Below are 17937 nucleotides of genomic sequence, written 5' to 3'. Positions count from 1 at the left end.
TGAAAGGCCTGGTCAAGAGGTCTATCCTTGTTCCGTAACCGCAGGTCGTGATGCTGTCTATGCTTTCCCCTGTCGCTGATTGTTGCTCTACTCGCTTGGGTAAAATCAATACTCTCAACATCCCCCTTCAGTCGTCTTCAACGATAAGTAGCCCAGACTCCGCATTTCCGGGTACTACTGCCCCGGAAGCAGCCGCAGCCGTGGTCGAAGTGGACTTGTCCGCTTCCTTTGCGGTACTCTCCCCAGCGGTGTCGTTGCTAGTGGCTCCAGCTCCGGCTGCACTCTCCTTTGCGCCTCCCTCGTCCCCAGTCTTTGCAGTCTCTTTCTTCTCGGCCCCATTTGCTGTCGTCATACTCCCTCCTTGACTTGCACTACCATTTCCACTTCCACCTCCACCTTTACCCCCCTTCCCTTTATTCTTCTTCTTCTCCCTCTTCTCCCGATTCCTCCTTGTCTTCTCCTCATCCGCCCTCTCCCTCTCCCTTTTCTTGGCTTCAAACTCCTCCCTCTCCTTCTCCTTCGCAACCTCCTCATCCATGATCCTCAGCCGTTCATATTCCCTCCGGCGGGCAGCTTTATAGACATGAAACTCGCCCGATCCCGCACCGGCGGAAGAACCCTGGACGTTGGTCACGATTTCCGGAGGGGGAGGTAGTCGAGAGGAGCCGGAAGTGGCGGAGGAGGGGAGCGGTGGGATGATGATTTCTCGGTCGGGTTTGGCGAAGAGTTGTTGCAGGTGGGAGGCCTGAAGGGAGGTGGGAGAGGAGGCGCGGAGACGCTTGGTGGGGCGGGAGGAGAGGCGAGAGGTGGAGGTTGGGATCGAGGAGGGGTCGTCGGCTGACATTTTTGCGACTTTGTTTTGTGTTTTCTGTTGGGAATGGTATGCGGTGGCGGTTGCGGCTGCGGTTGTGATGATGGTGGTGCGATTTCAAGGTTCGGGCCAGCGCAAGCAAACGCGGCGGGTTGTTCTGGTTCGTGACGTTCTGAGGAGCGAGGCGCGCGCACGCCTTTGAGTTTGTTGTTCTCTTTTGTGGTGCGATTAAGCGGTGATTTGGTGATGACGGTGGGCTCACGAAAGTTTGCTATTGCAAATACTGGAGGACCTCGAGGTGGAGATGTGAAGCTGGAGGTTGAATCTGGGCCGGAGAATAAAGTCGCGACAACGGACGGGTCGATCGCAGCGATGGGGTTTGAATGCGACGCTGAACTGAGCTGCAGCTGATGGGGGAGCTGGACCCGTTGAACAAGGCTACAGGGCTGATATTGGTGGTCTGTGCGCGTGGCTGCTCAGTGGCCGTTTGACCTTTGATGAGTTCAAGAAGCTGTCTCGATTAGAGTCCCACATTGAAAGCTACAAGCTCCAGGAATCCCGATGTCTGCAAAGTCACGCGATCAAAACCACATGCGTCAAATGATATGGCTTGGTCTAATGTGGTTTGGTGTCACGGAATGGTCATGGAATAGACGGAGAGCTAAGTAGCCAAGCTTTGGGAAATTGAATCATATGTCTTCTACACGTGGTTATAACGCGATTGTCACGATGTCATGGATATCGTATGTTCCCAAGTCGATTGTGGTGTGCCTTTCTACAAGTCCAACTTGGAACTCATCCATCCAGTTTATTAGCCAAAGATGGCCGTGTCTGGTCATCGGTACTGTACGGTTACATACTGCAGTAACACGGGAAGAAGCCGCCAGGAACGAGTCCGGTTCGCTGTTGTTGGCGCCGGCTCTGTCAAAGACGCAAAGTTGCGGTGACATGCGAATCCAATTGGGAAAGAACCTAACCTCTGTTGAGTGTTAACAATTCTGATTGGCTGAAGCGTCAGAAAGACGGAGAACCCCGCGCATCCAATCGAGCCAGAAATGGGGCGCGAGGGACTCTGGCACGTCTGGAAAAAGGCGGGAAAGGCCACTGGAATGCAAGAGATTGATAATGTATGACTCCCTGCTCTTGTCGGATCCAATCACAGCTCAGCACATCCTGGGGGCCGCCCAGCCAGCCCCTCTAGCCCCTCCTCCACCACCAGCGATCACAGTGTGCAGTGTCCATCATCTCAATACGCAGCCATTCAATAGCTAGAAAAACTCAAAGTGCGGCTGTGTACCTTACCGAAAACGGAGAGGTGCGTATTCATGTTAGTGTTGCCCTCTGAACATACTGGACCGGGAGGTGTAACACGCCAACCAAGCAGACTCAAACAAGAATTAATACTGCCTTACAAGAGTCTTTGGGAATAAGACAGCCACGTTGTTGACAGGTATTCATCTACTTGGCTGTCTCTTGGCTCTAGCTCGCGAGCCCAAAACGACAACTCACCTCATGTTTACGGGTTGCTGGTGACGCATACAGTCTGGGTTCCATTGGGGCCATTTTGCTCCAGCTCTCTGTCCCCAGGAACTGCCCCTGCCCCTGGGAAGGGGCCTGGAGGATCTGCCTACCTACCTATCCCCGCGCATATGAGGCGCTACATACACGTTACGACCGCGGGACCTGCTAAGCCGTGCCTAGAAGGACTTCAGTTGCAGTCCGGGGGGGGGGGGGGGGCTAGAGGGGATGAGCAGGCAGTCTCTGCCTCAAAGTTCGGTTGCCTTATTTACCTAGTCGACCTTGTCTCGTTTACTTTCTTTTCGTCTCTTCTTGTCTTTCTTCCACCTTCATACACAGCCCTTGTACTCCAATAACTCTACTTATCCCATCTGTTGCCATAGTTTTGTGGTACAAAGATACCCTTCCTTGTCCAGTCCCTCACTTTGACGGTGTCTGTGATACACAGTCAACCAGCATTGCTCTTTCCGCCACTTATTACTCGTTTTTGACAAAAGACCTCCACGGTACGCGGTGGGGAAACTTTGGGCACCTCGACTTTGACAACTGCTGCAGCTACTACGCAACCGCATAGTACATCCACTTATTGTTCACGTCACACTCCGTTCCCTCTTCCTTCTCGACCATGGGGAAGCCTAGACTTATCATCCTGATCAGACACGCCCAGTCTGAGGGTAACAGTACGTTGTCCACGCCTTTCGAGGCTATCTTCTCTCTTACCTGCCTCCTTGCGGCTAACACTAACATGGATCGACAGAGAACCGCGATATCCACCAAACGATTCCCGACCACCGCGTAAAGCTCACAGACGAAGGATGGCAACAAGCATACGATGCCGGCCGTCGGCTGCGTAAGCTGTTGCGCGCCGACGACACCATCCAGTTCTTCACCAGTCCCTACCGCCGCACACGCGAGACCACAGAAGGCATCTTGGCCACTTTGACCAGCGACGACCCGGAACCCAGCCCCTTCAAGCGCAATCACATCAAAGTCTACGAAGAGCCTCGCCTACGAGAGCAAGACTTTGGAAACTTTCAGCCCTGTAGCGCAGAGATGGAACGCATGTGGCAGGAGCGCGCGGACTACGGTCACTTCTTCTACCGGATCCCTAATGGGGAGAGTGCCGCAGATGCATACGATCGAGTCAGTGGCTTCAACGAAAGTCTCTGGCGCCAGTTCAATGACGACGACTTCGCCAGCGTTTGCGTTCTAGGTAGGTCGAACTTTTCGAGACATCGCTGTGTTTGAAGAACCTGGCGGGAAAGCTAACCAAGTTTGCTACAGTTACACACGGTCTTATGTCGCGAGTCTTCCTTATGAAGTGGTACCACTTCAGTGTCGAGTACTTCGAGGATCTGCGAAACGTCAATCACTGCGAGTTTCTCATCATGCGCAAGAACGACAGTGGCAAATACATATTAGAAAACAAGTTGCGAACGTGGTCGGAGCTAAGAAAGGAGCGTGCTACACAACAGGCTCTCTTGACCGGAGGAAAGTCCAAGCTAGACTCGGCCCCTTCCCCCACCCCGCGCATGCCTTCCGACCCGAGCGCACCACCAGTCGAGATGCGACGGCGGTGGGGAGGTTGTCCGAACGGCTGTAACCACGACAAGAACTTCAAGATCCGCTCGACGCTTGCCGACCTGGTCAAGACCGACCACATGATTTCAAACCACGTTACCTCCACCGATATCACTGTTACCGATAGCGCGAGTGGTAATTCGACAGACGCCGATACCCCCAGTGTAGCTAGCAGCAGCAGCATCGCGTTTACAGATGGGGCCGGCCCTGCTACTGGCAAGGCTCAAGGAGTCGCCAACGCCTCTTTCAACGGTACCGCACTGCCTAATGGGCCGACGATTGCGAGCCGGAGACCGACGGCCAAACGTATTCAGTCTACTAGCAGCGGGGCCACACTGTCGCCAGCAGTGGCACACGCTGGTCCGGTCATCGACATAACCAAGGCGCGCGAAGAGGTCGTCTCGAGTCCAGACGGCACGCCATCCTTTATATCGATCGAAGACCGCCTTCGAAACCATCTCAAGAGTCCCAGCGCGCCGCCCCGTCCCCATAGCCATAGCCTTCATATTGGTCGTGATGGTGGAGGCACCTACAGTGGACATAGCAGCAGCGAAACCGAGTTGTCAGATGATGAGCGGCGCAAGAATGTCAAGGTCAAAACCCCGAGTGGCGGACTCACCCCCCATGCTGTTCGTCCAGTACCACACCGCCATCCTAGCCGGGACCAGAGCCAAATGGGCCGCGGCGCCAAAGCCAACCGTCTAGGCGATCATCCTCCCAGTAGCGATGGCGAGCATGAAGCCGATGGAGAGCACGAGCCTGACTGCGAAGAAGATGAAGAAAATAGCGGTCAGGAGCAGGAAGAGGGCGCGAGGCTTACCGAGTCAACAAAGAAGAAGCAGAGTCTAGAGGACTTGGCAGACGCGGAGAAGGAAGATAGAAGCCTGCGAGGGAGTGTGTACTAGGACTCTCTTGTTCTTTACACTTTCTTCTGCACTCTGGCTGTCTTGTCTTTTTCTTCTTCCTGTTGGTCTCCATGCACTTGGCTTTGGGAGTTTTTGTGAGGCTAAAGGTACGACCTTGCTTCCATTATATGTGGCTGTGGGAGTTGGTTTTCTGTTTTGTTTTGATAAGGCGCTTTGGGGTTTCATGTACATAGTTAGCGAATTTCTCCGGTCTGCGTTTCAGTTGGTTCGGGCACGATCACGAAGATCACGGGTGGTCCAGGGATGAAAATGGATGGGTGAGATGTAAGTATGCAGTGAGATTGACATGAAGATACCCCCAATGTCTTTACATACTGCTAAACTGCTATTCATAACTTTTTTTGTTTCCTCTAACTAGATGCATTCAAGTCACTGCCGTCTCTCGAGCCTTTCCAGTTAGTAGTATTCACCTGTATACCGCTCGCTATAGTAACAATTAGCGGCCAAAACTCTTGTCTCCTACTAGGTGTTGCAGCTTGCCTGTGAAACTCGTTTGCCTCTCGCCACTTCTCTATTTACTTCTCTCCTCTCTTCACTCTCTTCTCACTCTCTTATCATCTTCGTTCTATACCATTCTGTTACTCTTTTCATTCCTTCCCTCTTCACGCTTTTCATTCACTTAGCGTTCACTTACCTTAACTTTTCTTTCTCGCCTTTCTCTCTTCACTTCTCTCCTCACTTCTTCTCTCTTCACCTGTTCTAGTTTTTCCTAAATAGTATCTATGGTAATAGCCAAAGACTAACATGCGCGCGGTATTTAATTTTATTTTTTATTTTTTTTTTAATTTTTATTTTTTTTATTTATTCAGCTGTGAACTTGCTCGATGCTTATGATGCATTCTTGAGCAACTTTCATTTGTCAACACTGTCTATCTCTTTCTTGCGGCAGGGACGAAACATTGGAAAGTCGCTAGCTAGCTAGGTAGCTGGAGTAGTCAAATGATTGAGTTGAAGCGGATCCCCGTAGAACTTGTAACTGCGAAGCGAGCAAGTCTACACCTTGTAAGACAGAAAGATAGGTCATATGACCAATCAGTTCTCCATATTCACAATAGCGATTGCTGTGTTTTTGTTTTCTTTTGGCTTCCTTCGGGAAGGTTTAAGGGGTTTAACGAACGACGGGCCAACCACACGGGGGCGGGGGCGGGGGGGGGGGGGGGGGGAGCGGGAGATGACCCGGGCGAGCTGCTCAGCCTCATTTTTGCGTTCGCTTGAGCTACTCTCCAAGGGGGGAGGTGAGAACTTAGGTAGAGATATGAAGGAGGAAAAATATGGAATCGTCCTATATTGAGGAAACACGAGGAAGCAGGATTGAAGTTAGCTGAGCTAGAGTATACGGATATGTAACTGCATTATAGCATTATCGTAAAGTAGTAGTAGTAGATAACCAAAGTGGTAGCTGGAAGATATGTGGAAGGTATGTTAAGGATAGACTCTTTTCCACATCATCTTTCCGTCCCTGCTTTCTCTTCACCCAGCTAGCAAACCAAATCTCCGACATCTCCCACTCCATCCCATCCATAAACAAAAACATAGAGATACCCACCACACCTCTATTAGACACGTGAACCCATTCCCAACTGTCCCTTTCTCCCCTTGAGCTGGGCAAAACGCAGCATCATTCCCACAACAAAAGGACCGTTACTTCCATAGAATCAACCAAGCGCCTCGCGCCTCATTAACATCATCCGATGCGACGCAGCTTAGAAACCATGCGTGGCCCTTTCATTCGCTTCCTTTCCTCCTTCCTCCTTTTTCCTCATGCTTCCTGAACCCTAGGCGCTCAGGTGGTTTCCTCTTCTCCTTGGGACGCTTCTCGACTCTTGCCCTAGGCCACAACCTCCCGACTCTAAAGATATGTGCAGCGAATGTGTAAATGTACCGCGCACTGATATAGAAAAAAAAGCAAAAAGAAAAACCAGCCGCTTTTCTATCTAATCACTCGTTGTCGTATCCGAGATTAAAACCACCACCTCCTGCCGGCGGCCTTTGACTAGAATAGGAGAATGGTGGAAGGACCAGAGTCCACGAAACTGCATCCAAAGGCCCCCTTCACTGACGCGGCTATCGCCAAGAGCGAGGGCGGAGATGGGTAGCCAAAAAAATCCAACGAACGTTTCTGCCGAGCGAAAACAATAACGATAGCGCGACTCGAACAGTCAAAATGGGTATCCTATGAGCGGGAAAAAACGACGCGTGGACCATGATATACAGCGGTCGAAACAAAGAGATAACTAGCGACGACCGTCAATAACTAGTTCTTGTTCTTTAAAAATTCTGCGAGATGCCAGCCGTTTGCTGAGGGTAATGTCCGGAATTCTCAATGCGAGTATTCCGCCTCGCCACAACATCTCGAATGACCGGGGGTCCTGCGGGAGTAAAGTTGTTCGGGGCAACTGGGCCGTTATAGGCACCCTCGGGGGCGTTGTATGGTTTAGCGGTACCGTACTGCGGCGGCTCATAATAACTAGTTCTTCCTCCATAGGCAACTCCGATAGGGGCCTCGCCGGACTCGTCAGAGCGGGCAGCTGTGCTGTAATGAGACGAGGCGTTTGAGGGTCCTCGGTGAACATTGGCGTCTGGGCTGTCACCGGCTGAAGGTCCCATTGCTCCCAGGATCTCGCCTTCGGGCGAAGGTGGTTCAATCAACGGCTCGCCAGATCGTGCGTCGGATACGGTTCCCCGGGTTGGCGATGTGGTGTCGGAATAGGCAACGCCAGGCATGCCGCCTGAAATGGTCGTTGAGGCCTTCCTTCCAGCCGAACTCGCGAGGGTCGTAGAGCCCCAGCCCCTGTACCCGGACGTTCCATCCTCCCTCATCTCGTACACTCCAGCAGCACCACCGCCGGCAACGGCAGGTATCGTAGGGTCGACATTGGGGTTGTAGCCATAGTCCTCCACTTCCCTTCGCCTCTGTTCCTCGGCATCCCTCCTTTGCTTCCGCTTTCTCCAAAGGAAGATACCGGCCAATACCAAAAGGGCAACGGCGACAATGGGCACCACTACCGCAATGGCAATCTTCCCACCGCTACCCAATCCACCACCGCCAGAGGAAGCACCCTTAGTAGCATCAATGGCCCCGGCCGATGATGTGGTGGTCGAAGCACTGGAGGTGGTGGGGTTCGCGGAAGGCACTACTGTCTCAGTAGTAATGATTTGCGTAATCTTGGTTCGTGTTTCCCCTTCAGTCGTGATAATCTGGACGCTAGTAAAAGTTTCCGTGCTCGGCTGCTGCGTAGTGGTGGGCGGCGCCGGTGTTGATGTCGTTGGCGGAGCTGTGGTAGAGCTTATTGGTGGCGGCTGTTGCGTCGTCGAGGTATTAGGTGTTGATGATGGCGGTGGTGGTGGTATAGCTGAGGATGATGAAGGGGAAGTCGGCAAAGCCGAGGAAGTCGTACTAATAGGCGGCTGCACTGACGGTACTGAAGTGGTGCTGATGATAGTGGTCGGCCCAGGCGGGGCCGCCGTGGTAGGGTCGTTGACCGTTGCTGTATTCGGGTCAGCAGGAGTCCCAGGCGCGGTTGTTGCCTCAGGACCTGAGATGCCCGTACTTGTGTTGTTGCTGGACATGTTGAAAACCTGACGTTCCAACCGTGGGAAGTCCCTTCTGATCCGGGGTGTCATGTTAGCAATAGGTAGGGACTCGAGATGCTCATTGGTGAGTATGAGAAAAAGCACTGGACGAAAGGTCAAAATGGAAAGGGAAAAGGAGGAGCCACCAAGACGCCGAAGGCTCCGAGATAAGGGAAGCCAAGCGCAAACAGTTGCGCATTGTTGATGGTGAGAAATAGCGGAAATAATTGACCAGACAGTGGCAAGGGCTAGTGCGCAAGCAAACGTACCTTTAGATGGGCTGAGCCCTAGTCCAGCACGCAGATTGAAAAGCAATCGGTCGCGAATTGCGAGAGGGTTTTCTTGGGCTTTGATGGGGGAGTTGTTTGAGGAGTTGAGGCGCAAGATGGAACGAAGACCGCTCTCTGGCTGGATATAGCGCGATGCGGATCCGTCACCTAAAACTAGCGGCTACTCGGCTGGCGGACAGTTCTGGGCGTCGAGTCGCAGACGCAGGGGCAAACGCAGAGGGACCTGGGCGATCAGCTATTGGGCGGCAAAGGACAGGCTGAGAGAGCTGAAAAGCAAAGACTGCTTGCTTGCAGGGCGGCTTGCGCGGCAGTGATTGAGACCCGGGCTGTTGTGTATCGGAGGTTGTGGTGGTGTTGAGCGTGTTTTGTTGTCGGAGAGAAAAGTCGGCGACAGCGGTAGGCAGCAAGGAACAGTCTCTGGCGGCCGAAGAGCGAGTGCTTGGATGGGGTTGGAAATGGGCGCGATGGACAGGGGGCGCGGGCTTTGGCGAGATTCTTTTGAGCAGGTTGGTTGGTGTTCCAATGGCATGTGTCTTGGAGCTAAGCCAAGCACAATGGTCCGTCCGCCTGTGTGTAAGCCGGTTCCGTGGTGCTTCCAGGTGTAGTGTAGGTAGCGCGAGTTCATCGGAGGGCGGTGCTCTACCTCTACCTTCCAAAAAGAGGCGGTACGACGGTCAATGTCACCGGGCCAGATAAGCGTTCTAGATTCGGATACGATGGTGCGAAGCCAGTGATGTGCTATCGATTTGAGGGGAACCTAGTAGCAAAGTGGAATGCCTCTTCCTTTTTTTTTTTTTTTTTTTTTTTTTTTAAATTTTCATTCAAGTTTTCTTTTTTGGATGCTCTCCGATCACCATGTACTGATGTAGTGTAGAGGTATGTTTCCAGATGCCAAGCAGGTGACAGTCAAGGAAGGGATGGAAGTGGAAGAGTTGAGATGACAGCCGTTGTCTGTGTGGACAAGGGAAAGTGAACTGACGCCCGCTGTGTCTGGGTGAAGTTGGGATGAACGGGTTCGAAGACTGTGCGCTTCTTTGGTGGAGCGGGCGAGCATCACTGGAGCGAACCTATGTCGATCGGAGGGTGCCACAAAAACAAGTCCAAATGAGAAGAAAGCCAGACCGCTCGCTTGGGTGCAGTGCGGGCCTCTTTTTTTGTTTGCTGTGTTTGCGATTGCACCTCAGTGATGGAAACTCGGAGATGTCCCAAGGTCCTGGAATCTGGGAATACCCAAGATGATCCAAAACAGAGTTTCAAAACAATGGCGAGAACACGGGTCAATGACGTGAACTGGATATAATTTCGTATTCTGAAGAGAAGCGAGAGGGGATAAAACCGGAAGACAGGCTCCATGTGTCTGATGTACCTCTATAACCGCGGCCCCACAAGGCGTGGATGCTTCTGTGGATGCCATCAAAGACGACGGGAATCCAGCAACAACAAAGCCCTCCTTGACGTTGCGAGAGCGAGGTGGTGGACCTGCCTGAGGTGCTGCACATTCCAGTTCCAATTCAGCCGCATTTTCAGCGCTTCTGGCAACCGCGATGCCTGTGGTCGTGGTACCTACAGTTTACCCCTGGTTTGATTGCTAGCGCGGTACTTGCAGAGAGCTCTTTACATAGGTATCTTGAGCAGGGCACTCTGCCCACTTTCATGATGGCCAGGCGCGACTGCTGACATGACCAGCGTCCAGTTGGCCATTGCTCGCCTTGGAGTGGTTTAAACCAATGAGAGCAGAGAATTCCTTGCCCTTTTCCTTTATCCGAGGACCCGCCGTCGCAACCTAAGTCTCGAGCTAACAATCAAGCCAAGGTTGAACTATACACTACTTCGCTAGCCCACTGGAAGAAATGCGCAGTGGTAGAGAAAAAGAAAAAAAAAAAAAATATGACGGGCAGTTCCGGCAACAGCGGCACCTCCCTACAGTAGCTATGGACAGAAGGGCAGCCGAACAGCATACGAGAGAACCAATCCTACCTACCCCGGAAATACGAGGATCACAAGAGGGCTCCAACAACACCAACACCGCAGACTCACAAAGTGGCAATTGACACCGACCGGACAGACAAAACCAACACCAACAACACAAAAATTCACGGGTCTATTCCACCAATCTATATACTTACCCTTTCAGCCTCTTCTCTACGTCAATGTCATTTCCCCTTCCAGGTTTCTTTTTATTCTACTTCCCATTTCAGTCACAAGTCTTCTGTTTTGCCCAGAAACCCTAGTGTAGCATCGATCACAATCCCGCTTTCTCACGGCCTGGCCGCTCTTCTTCACCTTTCTACTTTTCCGCACTTGTGTCTTCCCTATAAAAACCCCACCATACTGCCAGTTTGTGTAGGCGCTACGTATAAAGGCATCACGTTACCAACGGCGAAACCCGACAAAGTTCAAAAAGAACAACGGTGCCCTGGACACCAACCTTTTCCAGATTGTCCGTTCCGCTTCCAGTTGATGTGTCCACCTGACCAGAGAAGAAAAAATTGGCATGTAGGGCGACGAGAGGGGGGGGAAAAGCGAAATTAAACACCTCCATCGATGCCAGATCGGAGGGCGGTGGTGTTCGGGGGTTTTCCATATTCAATTCTAATTCCAAGTCGCCCCAGCCTCACAACGGGACAGGATTCCCCGGTCTTGGCAAGGTCCCGAGCTAGCGGGCCCTTGCGGATGGCCGGGACTTGGGAGGTTTTCCGCTGTCGTGTGAGTTCAGCGGGCCGGTGACAGCTGCGAGTTCGGGTTTGGACTGTCATTCATGTCTCGGCGTCGTCGTAGTCGACGTCGTAATCCAAGATTGCTGCTGATGGCGATGGGAGTTGTTTGAAGATGGCCTCTCCAAAATGCTGTGTGCCCGTGCTTTGACGTATTTCCATTGGAAAAATCGATCGTCAAGGACATCAATGCCATACTTGTCAGGGAAACGCATAACTTGTATAAGAGAAAGTGATGGCTATCTTCAAACTGCAATTATTGTACAAGTGTAGAAACACAAAAACTGGGGTTTCCGTACCTGCGTCATCCATCCAGCAATTCTCATTGAGCATATTCATATCTGTCTCAACCAACCAACTTTTGCTTCCACCTAAATGCTTTAGTTGGTCGTCATAACCACTACACTACACTAGTGTAGTACATCAATAACAAGCACATCAATGGCGGGTAAAATACGCCCAGCCGTATCTTATAGCGTACTGCACCTCTGCAGATATAATACAGAGTGTACTACGTTGTTAGCGCGGTGAAATTGCAAGTGGCGACAATGGTAATCTTTCCTACAAAAGATCATTGGTGTGCCCGCCACCAGCCGGTCAAACTCTGTGAGGTGGCGGTACCGCGCTAACAAACTAAATGCCGGCCGAGGTGTACAGTACGTGTAAAACAGCAAAATATCCCACAGAAACGTCACGTCATGTATGAGACTCTACCCAAGCGTTCAAAACTTTGGAACCAAGAAAAGATCGACGACCGCATCAACTAGTGTATGATGGCTGATATAGTGTACAGGCATGCACGATTGGAAGTTTGGAAGGTTCTTCGGCTCTCGGAACGTCCAGTGGCGTTATCCTACTGCAGTGGAAGGTTTGGCTTACTCTTTGCGATACACAGCCTCATGAGCTGAAATGACTGGTGAGGAAACCACGAGGAACGGCTGATGGCTGATGGCGGGTTCTGGAAATAGAAGTCGATGTTGTGTGAAAGATGCATCTGTCCGTCTGGAGAGACAACGGAGTGGTTGATTACCGATTCGACCCGACTTACTCTTGGGATAACGTTGTCGGTCACATGTTGCTCCTTACACTGTTCGTCTGCTACGATGATGAAGCGACGCAGCTGTTTAGTAGACCGTATGATTGAATGTATAAATATAATGAAAGGGAAGGAGAAGAATCGTTTGGAAACTTTGGAAGAACGTGAAGAGAGAACTCAAGAGAGAACGTGAAGAAAGAAATGGAGAGAGAGTAAAAAAGAGATACTATAGTCAAGAGTGAACGGACAGATAAAACATCAATGTCATTGGCATTTTCCATTAATCGTCTACCAGCAGACTCCCTCATACCTATACATTACCCAACCTCCTCTCCCGTCTTTTCCCTCCATCCCGCAACTACACATCAATATACTCATTAAACCTCAACACACCATTACTCTTGAGCAACCCATCCACGCCCTTGGGCAACTTAGGAAAGGGATCTGCCCCAGCCAATCCTCCCAACGCACCACTAATCCCCAACTGTTTATCACCACTGTCTTTGCTATTCGCCGCCTCAGGTTCACCCGACTTGTCCACCACCAGAGCCAACCCGTGAGACTTGATAGCGTCAACCAGTGCTGGCACCATGTCCTGTAGTCATTCACAACCGTTAGTGGAAACATCCACTTTAAGAGGAAAGTGTTGGGGGGAAAGAGAGAGACAGAGAGAGAAAACTTGCCAACAGCCTTGAACAACAAATCAACCCCATCAAGTTATTGCTCGTCGCCGTCCTCACCACATCCTTAATCGAGCTCGTCCTCCTCCCGTCACTCTGCAGTGTCCTTTCATCTGCCGCCTCCCGTCTACTAGCAGCCGTAGTCCCGCCCATATCCTCATCGCCATCTCCCTTGCTACAAGATCCCTGTTGCTGCTTCCGATCCTCTCTTCCCATATCATTGCACAAGAACACAGGGAAGTTCGGTTGCTTCCAGTTCAGCGCCGTGCACAAGGTAGGATTATACGAACTAAACACCACCGACCGGACGCTATCGGGTCTTTCAGCCCTCTGCGCGCGGGCATGGTCGAAGACGACGCTGAGGATCGCATCGGCGAACTCATTGACGTCGTCCGCCACAGTGCTGCTATTGGATTCAGCTTTTTCGTCGGCCGTCGGGTACAGGACCTGGATGTTGACGTGCATGCCCTTGGGAAGCAGGAAGAGGGCCTCGTGGAGGGTTATCCCGATGTTGGCGAGGATGCGATGGACGTCGGCTATTTGGTCGAGGGTGTAAGTAGACAGCTCGGATAGGTTGATTCCGTTTCTGGCGGCTGCCGTGACGGTCTGGAACTGGGCGAGGGTAAGCGTGGACACGGGGACGTCGATACCGCCGCAGTTGATGGTCCATCTGGGCCAGAGTACAGGAACCCCGTCCTTGGTGTGCTGGACATAGATCTGGACAAAGTCGCCCGACAGACTGGAGCCGGTGACGAAGGTGCTTGTGTTTGTGTCGAACTGGCTCGTGGCCTTCCAGTACGTCTCAAAGTCCGTGATCTCGAGCGGCGTTCCGCTGAAGGGTTTGATAATTTGGACGTGGAAGCTGATCTGGCCAATGGCGCGCAGCCGAGGGTCAAATAGCGGCAGGCAGCACTTGCCAGAGCTGCTGAGCAATGCACGGAAGATATTTGGTAGAGCAACAGTCTTCGCAATGACCTTGGCGCCATACGTCGGGAATACCTCAAAGTCCAAAGTGAAGGATTCAAGATTGTCGATCTGAAATGACGCAACCCTAGTGTCTTCTTGGAAGGGAAGAATAATATTCTTGGGGATGAGGTCCGATGACTTGGATGAGATGGTAAGGCGAGCGGCTGGATACTTGCCGTCCTGGAAGAATAGTAGAGGTTGTTCGCTGTCTTCCTCAAAGCTGATCTGCACAACGGTTTTGGTGTCAAGAAAGTTGTGACCGTACCGGCGTAGGGGAATGATAGGGGGCGGTAATTCGAGCGCGGGGATGGGATCAATCGCGTCGAGGGACATGGGCATTGGCGCGGTGCTGCTAGCCATGGGAGGCAAGGCTCCTCCAATGTGTATAGGTGGGAGCTCGTTTGCCGCCTTCTCCTTTTTAGTTGGTGTGAGAAGCTTCATACACTCGAGATGCCCTTCCCAAGCCGCATAGTACATGGCAGGAAGGTCCTTCTCGTCGAGAATGTTGGGATCCGCGCCGATCTCGAGCAAAGCCTGCAGGCACGGGACATTACCTTCACTTGCTGCATGAACCAAAGGGGTCCAGCCGTAAAGCTTATCGATCTGATCGAGATCGGCTCCGTACTGCTTAAGCAGCACTAGAATCTCCGGAGTCTGCCCTGATCTTGCGACCAAATGTTGAGGGTACAGACCCTCGGCGTCAGCAAGAATCTTGGCACCATGCTTGAGAAGCAGCTCGACGATTGCCACTGAGCCATGTTGACAGGCAAGGTTTAGTGGTACATGGTCGGTATCAGACACCGGGTCTATCCGGGCAGACCTCTCGAGTAACCTGCCGACGCACTCAAGATGGTTACGGACGATGGAATGGACCAGGGGCGTAAAGTTGTCGTGGTCAATAAGATTGATAGTCTTGGGGGAAGCTACAGACCGGGAGGTTAGTCGTGCACCAGACAACAACATCTAGATGAGTGTGAGCATACCATTGAGCAAGGCGTCAATCATGTCGAGACGCCCATGCATGCTGGCATAGTGTAGAGGTACACGTCCATACGCGTCAGTCCTCTCCGCGTCGACTCCCTTGGACAGACCGTACTCCAGAACAAACGAGTTACCATATATGGCCGCCTGGTGGAGACAGTTCCGCTCATTGATATCATCCCAGGACTGAATGTCGACAAGCCCAGTGTCGAGAAGGACCTTGAGCGCTTCAAGCGAGCCTTCGTTGATGGACGCCAGGAACGTCCGCGTAACCCGTTCCGCTAGCGAGACATCGGCAGAGCCATCTGGAGCTGCTGTGGCCTTCATACGGTCCAGCATATCTTTGAGGGAGTCGATGTTTCCCGAGAGAACGGTGTCAAGCAGTAACGTATCGGCATCGCCCTCGTCAGTCCCAAGGAGATGTTGAGTGCTAACGACATGGTCGTGATCGGGCCTGGTTTCGAAGCTGACGTTGTCCCCATCAGCCCACGCTCCCAGTTCTTGTAAACTGGTGGTCGCTTGATCTGACAGCTCGCTGATGACGGTTGGGTTAAAGGCTGGTCGTTTCTCGACGACTCTTGAGAGATATAGCTCCTTTGTCTTGGACTTTGCTGTCTTGTCCCATTTCTTAAGAATTTTGGAGAAAGCTGTACCGTTGATCTCGACGAACTGTTGCAATTTGTTCAGGTCGTTGACAAACTGCTGGAAACCCTCTTGAAGGGTAGTGAACTTGGTGGACCGTCGTGAGGTCCCGCCGCTTCTTGATCGTAGAGCCTTCTTCTTGTCAAGAAGCGTCTTGAGCCGAATCTTTAGCTCGGCTTCCTTCTGGACATAGCAAGCGTTGACCTTGTCCAACTCTCTGTCCTAGACAATTGTTAATAATGCAAGGTACTGAGAGAAATACCTTACGTACTATTTGGAAGAAGAACGTGGCCTTGTTGGCCTGAAGAGCAGACTGGGTATCTAGAGGCTCGCCCGGTGCACGTCGAAGGTCCGTTTGCGGAGGTAGAATAGGGGTCGCAGATAGCTTCTTGATAAGCTGTATGTGAAAGTGTCAGCATCTGCGTCGCAGTCAACCGTATCTTGTGATAGAACGATGTAGTTTTCAAAATCGCAAAGAGCCAAGAATGCTGATATGAGCCCCCAAGTCCAGGCTTGGCAACATCATGATAATGCGCGCGAGCAGCAACAACAATAACAGCAACCGGAACGCATACCTTTTTGAGAGCTTTGTAGTTTACAAAGCTGGCAGCATACTCGGGGACCTCAAGTTGCCGCTTCTGTATTTGTTTGCCGAACTTCCTGTATTGTCATATCGTCTTAGCGCCCAACGATAACGGATGGAAATGAATCAAGAAGGCTTTCATCTCATGCTAGTGAGGTTAGGGAAAAGTGAGGCTAGAGATTGCAGACTCACATGGTGCTTAACGACGGCTACTGACATGCAGAAGCCTGGCGATGCGGTAAGAAAGTTGATGTCTGTGGTGAGACAATGCTGGTAGTTGCTTTCACGGTCTAGCGCCTGAACCAGTAAGACAGGTCTCTGGAGGGGAACACAAGACCCAATATCACGAGAGATTCGGTTCGGTAATTAGAATCCGTCCCGGAGGTAACCTATAATCTGTGTATTAACTAAGAAGGGTCTTTATAAGATGTGGAGTAGTGAAGATTCAGCCATAAGAGTGTTCGGGCACATACAATGATAAGTTCTTCCTCCTGATGTCGGGTACACAGGATGAGAGACTTGCAACGAGGACGGCTGTGGAGGAATGAGGTCAAAGTCCAGCGCCAGATTTGCCTCGGTGGGAATGTGAAGCTTTTGAAGGGCCAGTTACGGAGTCGATTACTGGTGAAAAAGGCGCTAGCGAGGTTGGATGGAACGTGAAGGTCGGGATGGAATCTGGATAGACGGGAGGTGGGAGTGGACGGGGAAGCTTCTTCAGACATGCACTGATGCAGTGAGGTGAGTGGTTTGTGAGGGATGGATGGAGTGCAGTTACAAAGTACTTCTCCTTTGGATGCTCCGTCTCGAAACTGAACTGAAAGATGACTGAGGTGTGTCTGAGATGGCCGAGAACCTTTGCGGTTGCCTTTGGTGATGAGACCTCGGAGGAAAAGCGAAAGTAGTAGTAGTCGAGGAACCGAGCCAGCTGGATTCCAGTGGTTCTAGTAAAAAGTTAAGCACCAGCCCGTCAACCTACCAGCTTTTGAGTATCCGGCGAGAAAAGAGGAAAGAAAGGGAGGCTTGGAGGATGGAAAGGGAAGCTTAAGGTACCCGAACCAAGGTGGGCAGGTGCTGAAGTGAGTGGTTGATGTCGGGTCCCCGAGTCCCCCATCCACATCGGGTCCCTCGTGTTACATGAGGTGTGGTTATCGATAGCGAAGTGGAAGGCGCGCGTGGAACCAAGGCGCTGGCTGTCAGGGTTGATGCTGCCAGTGTTGCTGTCGGACGCGCCAAGCCACCGGCATCTTGGTTGCTCCAGCACCTAGCTCCGACCTTTCGGGGATCTTAACATGACAGCACCTCAAACAGGCACAAATGCCCGCCAATTCGCGTGAATCTCTGCTAAGGACGCCCTGGCCTTGGAGTTATTCATTACACCTCTGAAGTACCGGTAATCGACACATTCCCGTTTCATGCCTTCAGGTCATCCTGGGGAGACATGTCACTCATATGCAAAAGGTGTGTTCGTAACGAGTAAAAGGTCTCGTGAGCAGTTTGTCGTGTCTTTGAGAGGTTAATACATAAAGCGTACTACATACTATTCTGAGCTTCCATCCCCTCGCCGGTTACATCTCTCTCAAACACTGTGACAAACGATTATTGGGTTTCCACCGAAGGAGACCTTTTCTCTGGGAGC

At 51.7% G+C, this 17937-nt stretch overlaps 5 protein-coding genes across 5 annotated transcripts; 2 read left to right on the top strand and 3 right to left on the bottom strand.

Annotated features, from left to right (window-relative positions):
- Window positions 1-127: 127 nt before the first annotated feature.
- Window positions 128-2138, bottom strand: B0T23DRAFT_405472 (uncharacterized protein; the record flags this gene model as incomplete). Its single annotated transcript, XM_062838999.1, has 6 exons — window positions 128-868; window positions 956-1025; window positions 1096-1283; window positions 1672-1732; window positions 1789-1892; window positions 2109-2138. 6 exons carry the CDS (start codon window positions 2136-2138, stop codon window positions 128-130), a joined length of 1194 nt encoding a protein of 397 aa, XP_062691840.1.
- Window positions 2139-2553: 415 nt separating this feature from the next.
- B0T23DRAFT_382206 (phosphoglycerate mutase-like protein) lies at window positions 2554-5298 on the top strand. The gene is made up of 3 exons (XM_062837318.1): window positions 2554-3009; window positions 3087-3542; window positions 3614-5298. Exons 1-3 carry the CDS (start codon window positions 2955-2957, stop codon window positions 4813-4815), a joined length of 1713 nt encoding a protein of 570 aa, XP_062691839.1. The 5' UTR covers window positions 2554-2954; the 3' UTR covers window positions 4816-5298.
- A 1439-nt stretch (window positions 5299-6737) lies between these two features.
- B0T23DRAFT_166502 (uncharacterized protein) lies at window positions 6738-8779 on the bottom strand. Its single transcript, XM_062832825.1, has 2 exons — window positions 8679-8779; window positions 6738-8513 (listed from the first exon to the last, which is right to left on the bottom strand). Exon 2 carries the CDS (start codon window positions 8458-8460, stop codon window positions 7105-7107), a length of 1356 nt encoding a protein of 451 aa, XP_062691838.1. The 5' UTR covers window positions 8461-8513; window positions 8679-8779; the 3' UTR covers window positions 6738-7104.
- Window positions 8780-12117: 3338 nt separating this feature from the next.
- B0T23DRAFT_382202 (uncharacterized protein) lies at window positions 12118-12587 on the top strand (the record flags this gene model as incomplete). Its single annotated transcript, XM_062837317.1, has 1 exon — window positions 12118-12587. A coding segment is annotated over exon 1 (152 nt), but the record flags the coding sequence as incomplete, so codon positions are not given.
- Window positions 12588-12694: 107 nt separating this feature from the next.
- B0T23DRAFT_166419 (ankyrin repeat protein nuc-2) lies at window positions 12695-16923 on the bottom strand. The gene is made up of 7 exons (XM_062832824.1): window positions 16775-16923; window positions 16494-16690; window positions 16294-16378; window positions 15990-16115; window positions 15079-15940; window positions 13133-15018; window positions 12695-13044 (listed from the first exon to the last, which is right to left on the bottom strand). Coding segments are annotated over exons 2-7 (3198 nt in total). The 5' UTR covers window positions 16496-16690; window positions 16775-16923; the 3' UTR covers window positions 12695-12807.
- Between the last annotated feature and the right edge of the window lie 1014 nt (window positions 16924-17937).

The sequence above is a fragment of the Neurospora hispaniola genome (genome assembly GCF_033458365.1).
Source record: "Neurospora hispaniola strain FGSC 10403 chromosome Unknown B0T23scaffold_5, whole genome shotgun sequence".
Lineage (NCBI taxonomy): Eukaryota > Fungi > Ascomycota > Sordariomycetes > Sordariales > Sordariaceae > Neurospora > Neurospora hispaniola.
Note: the sequence above shows the minus strand (reverse complement) of the source record. Positions and strands in the feature narration are given on the sequence as shown.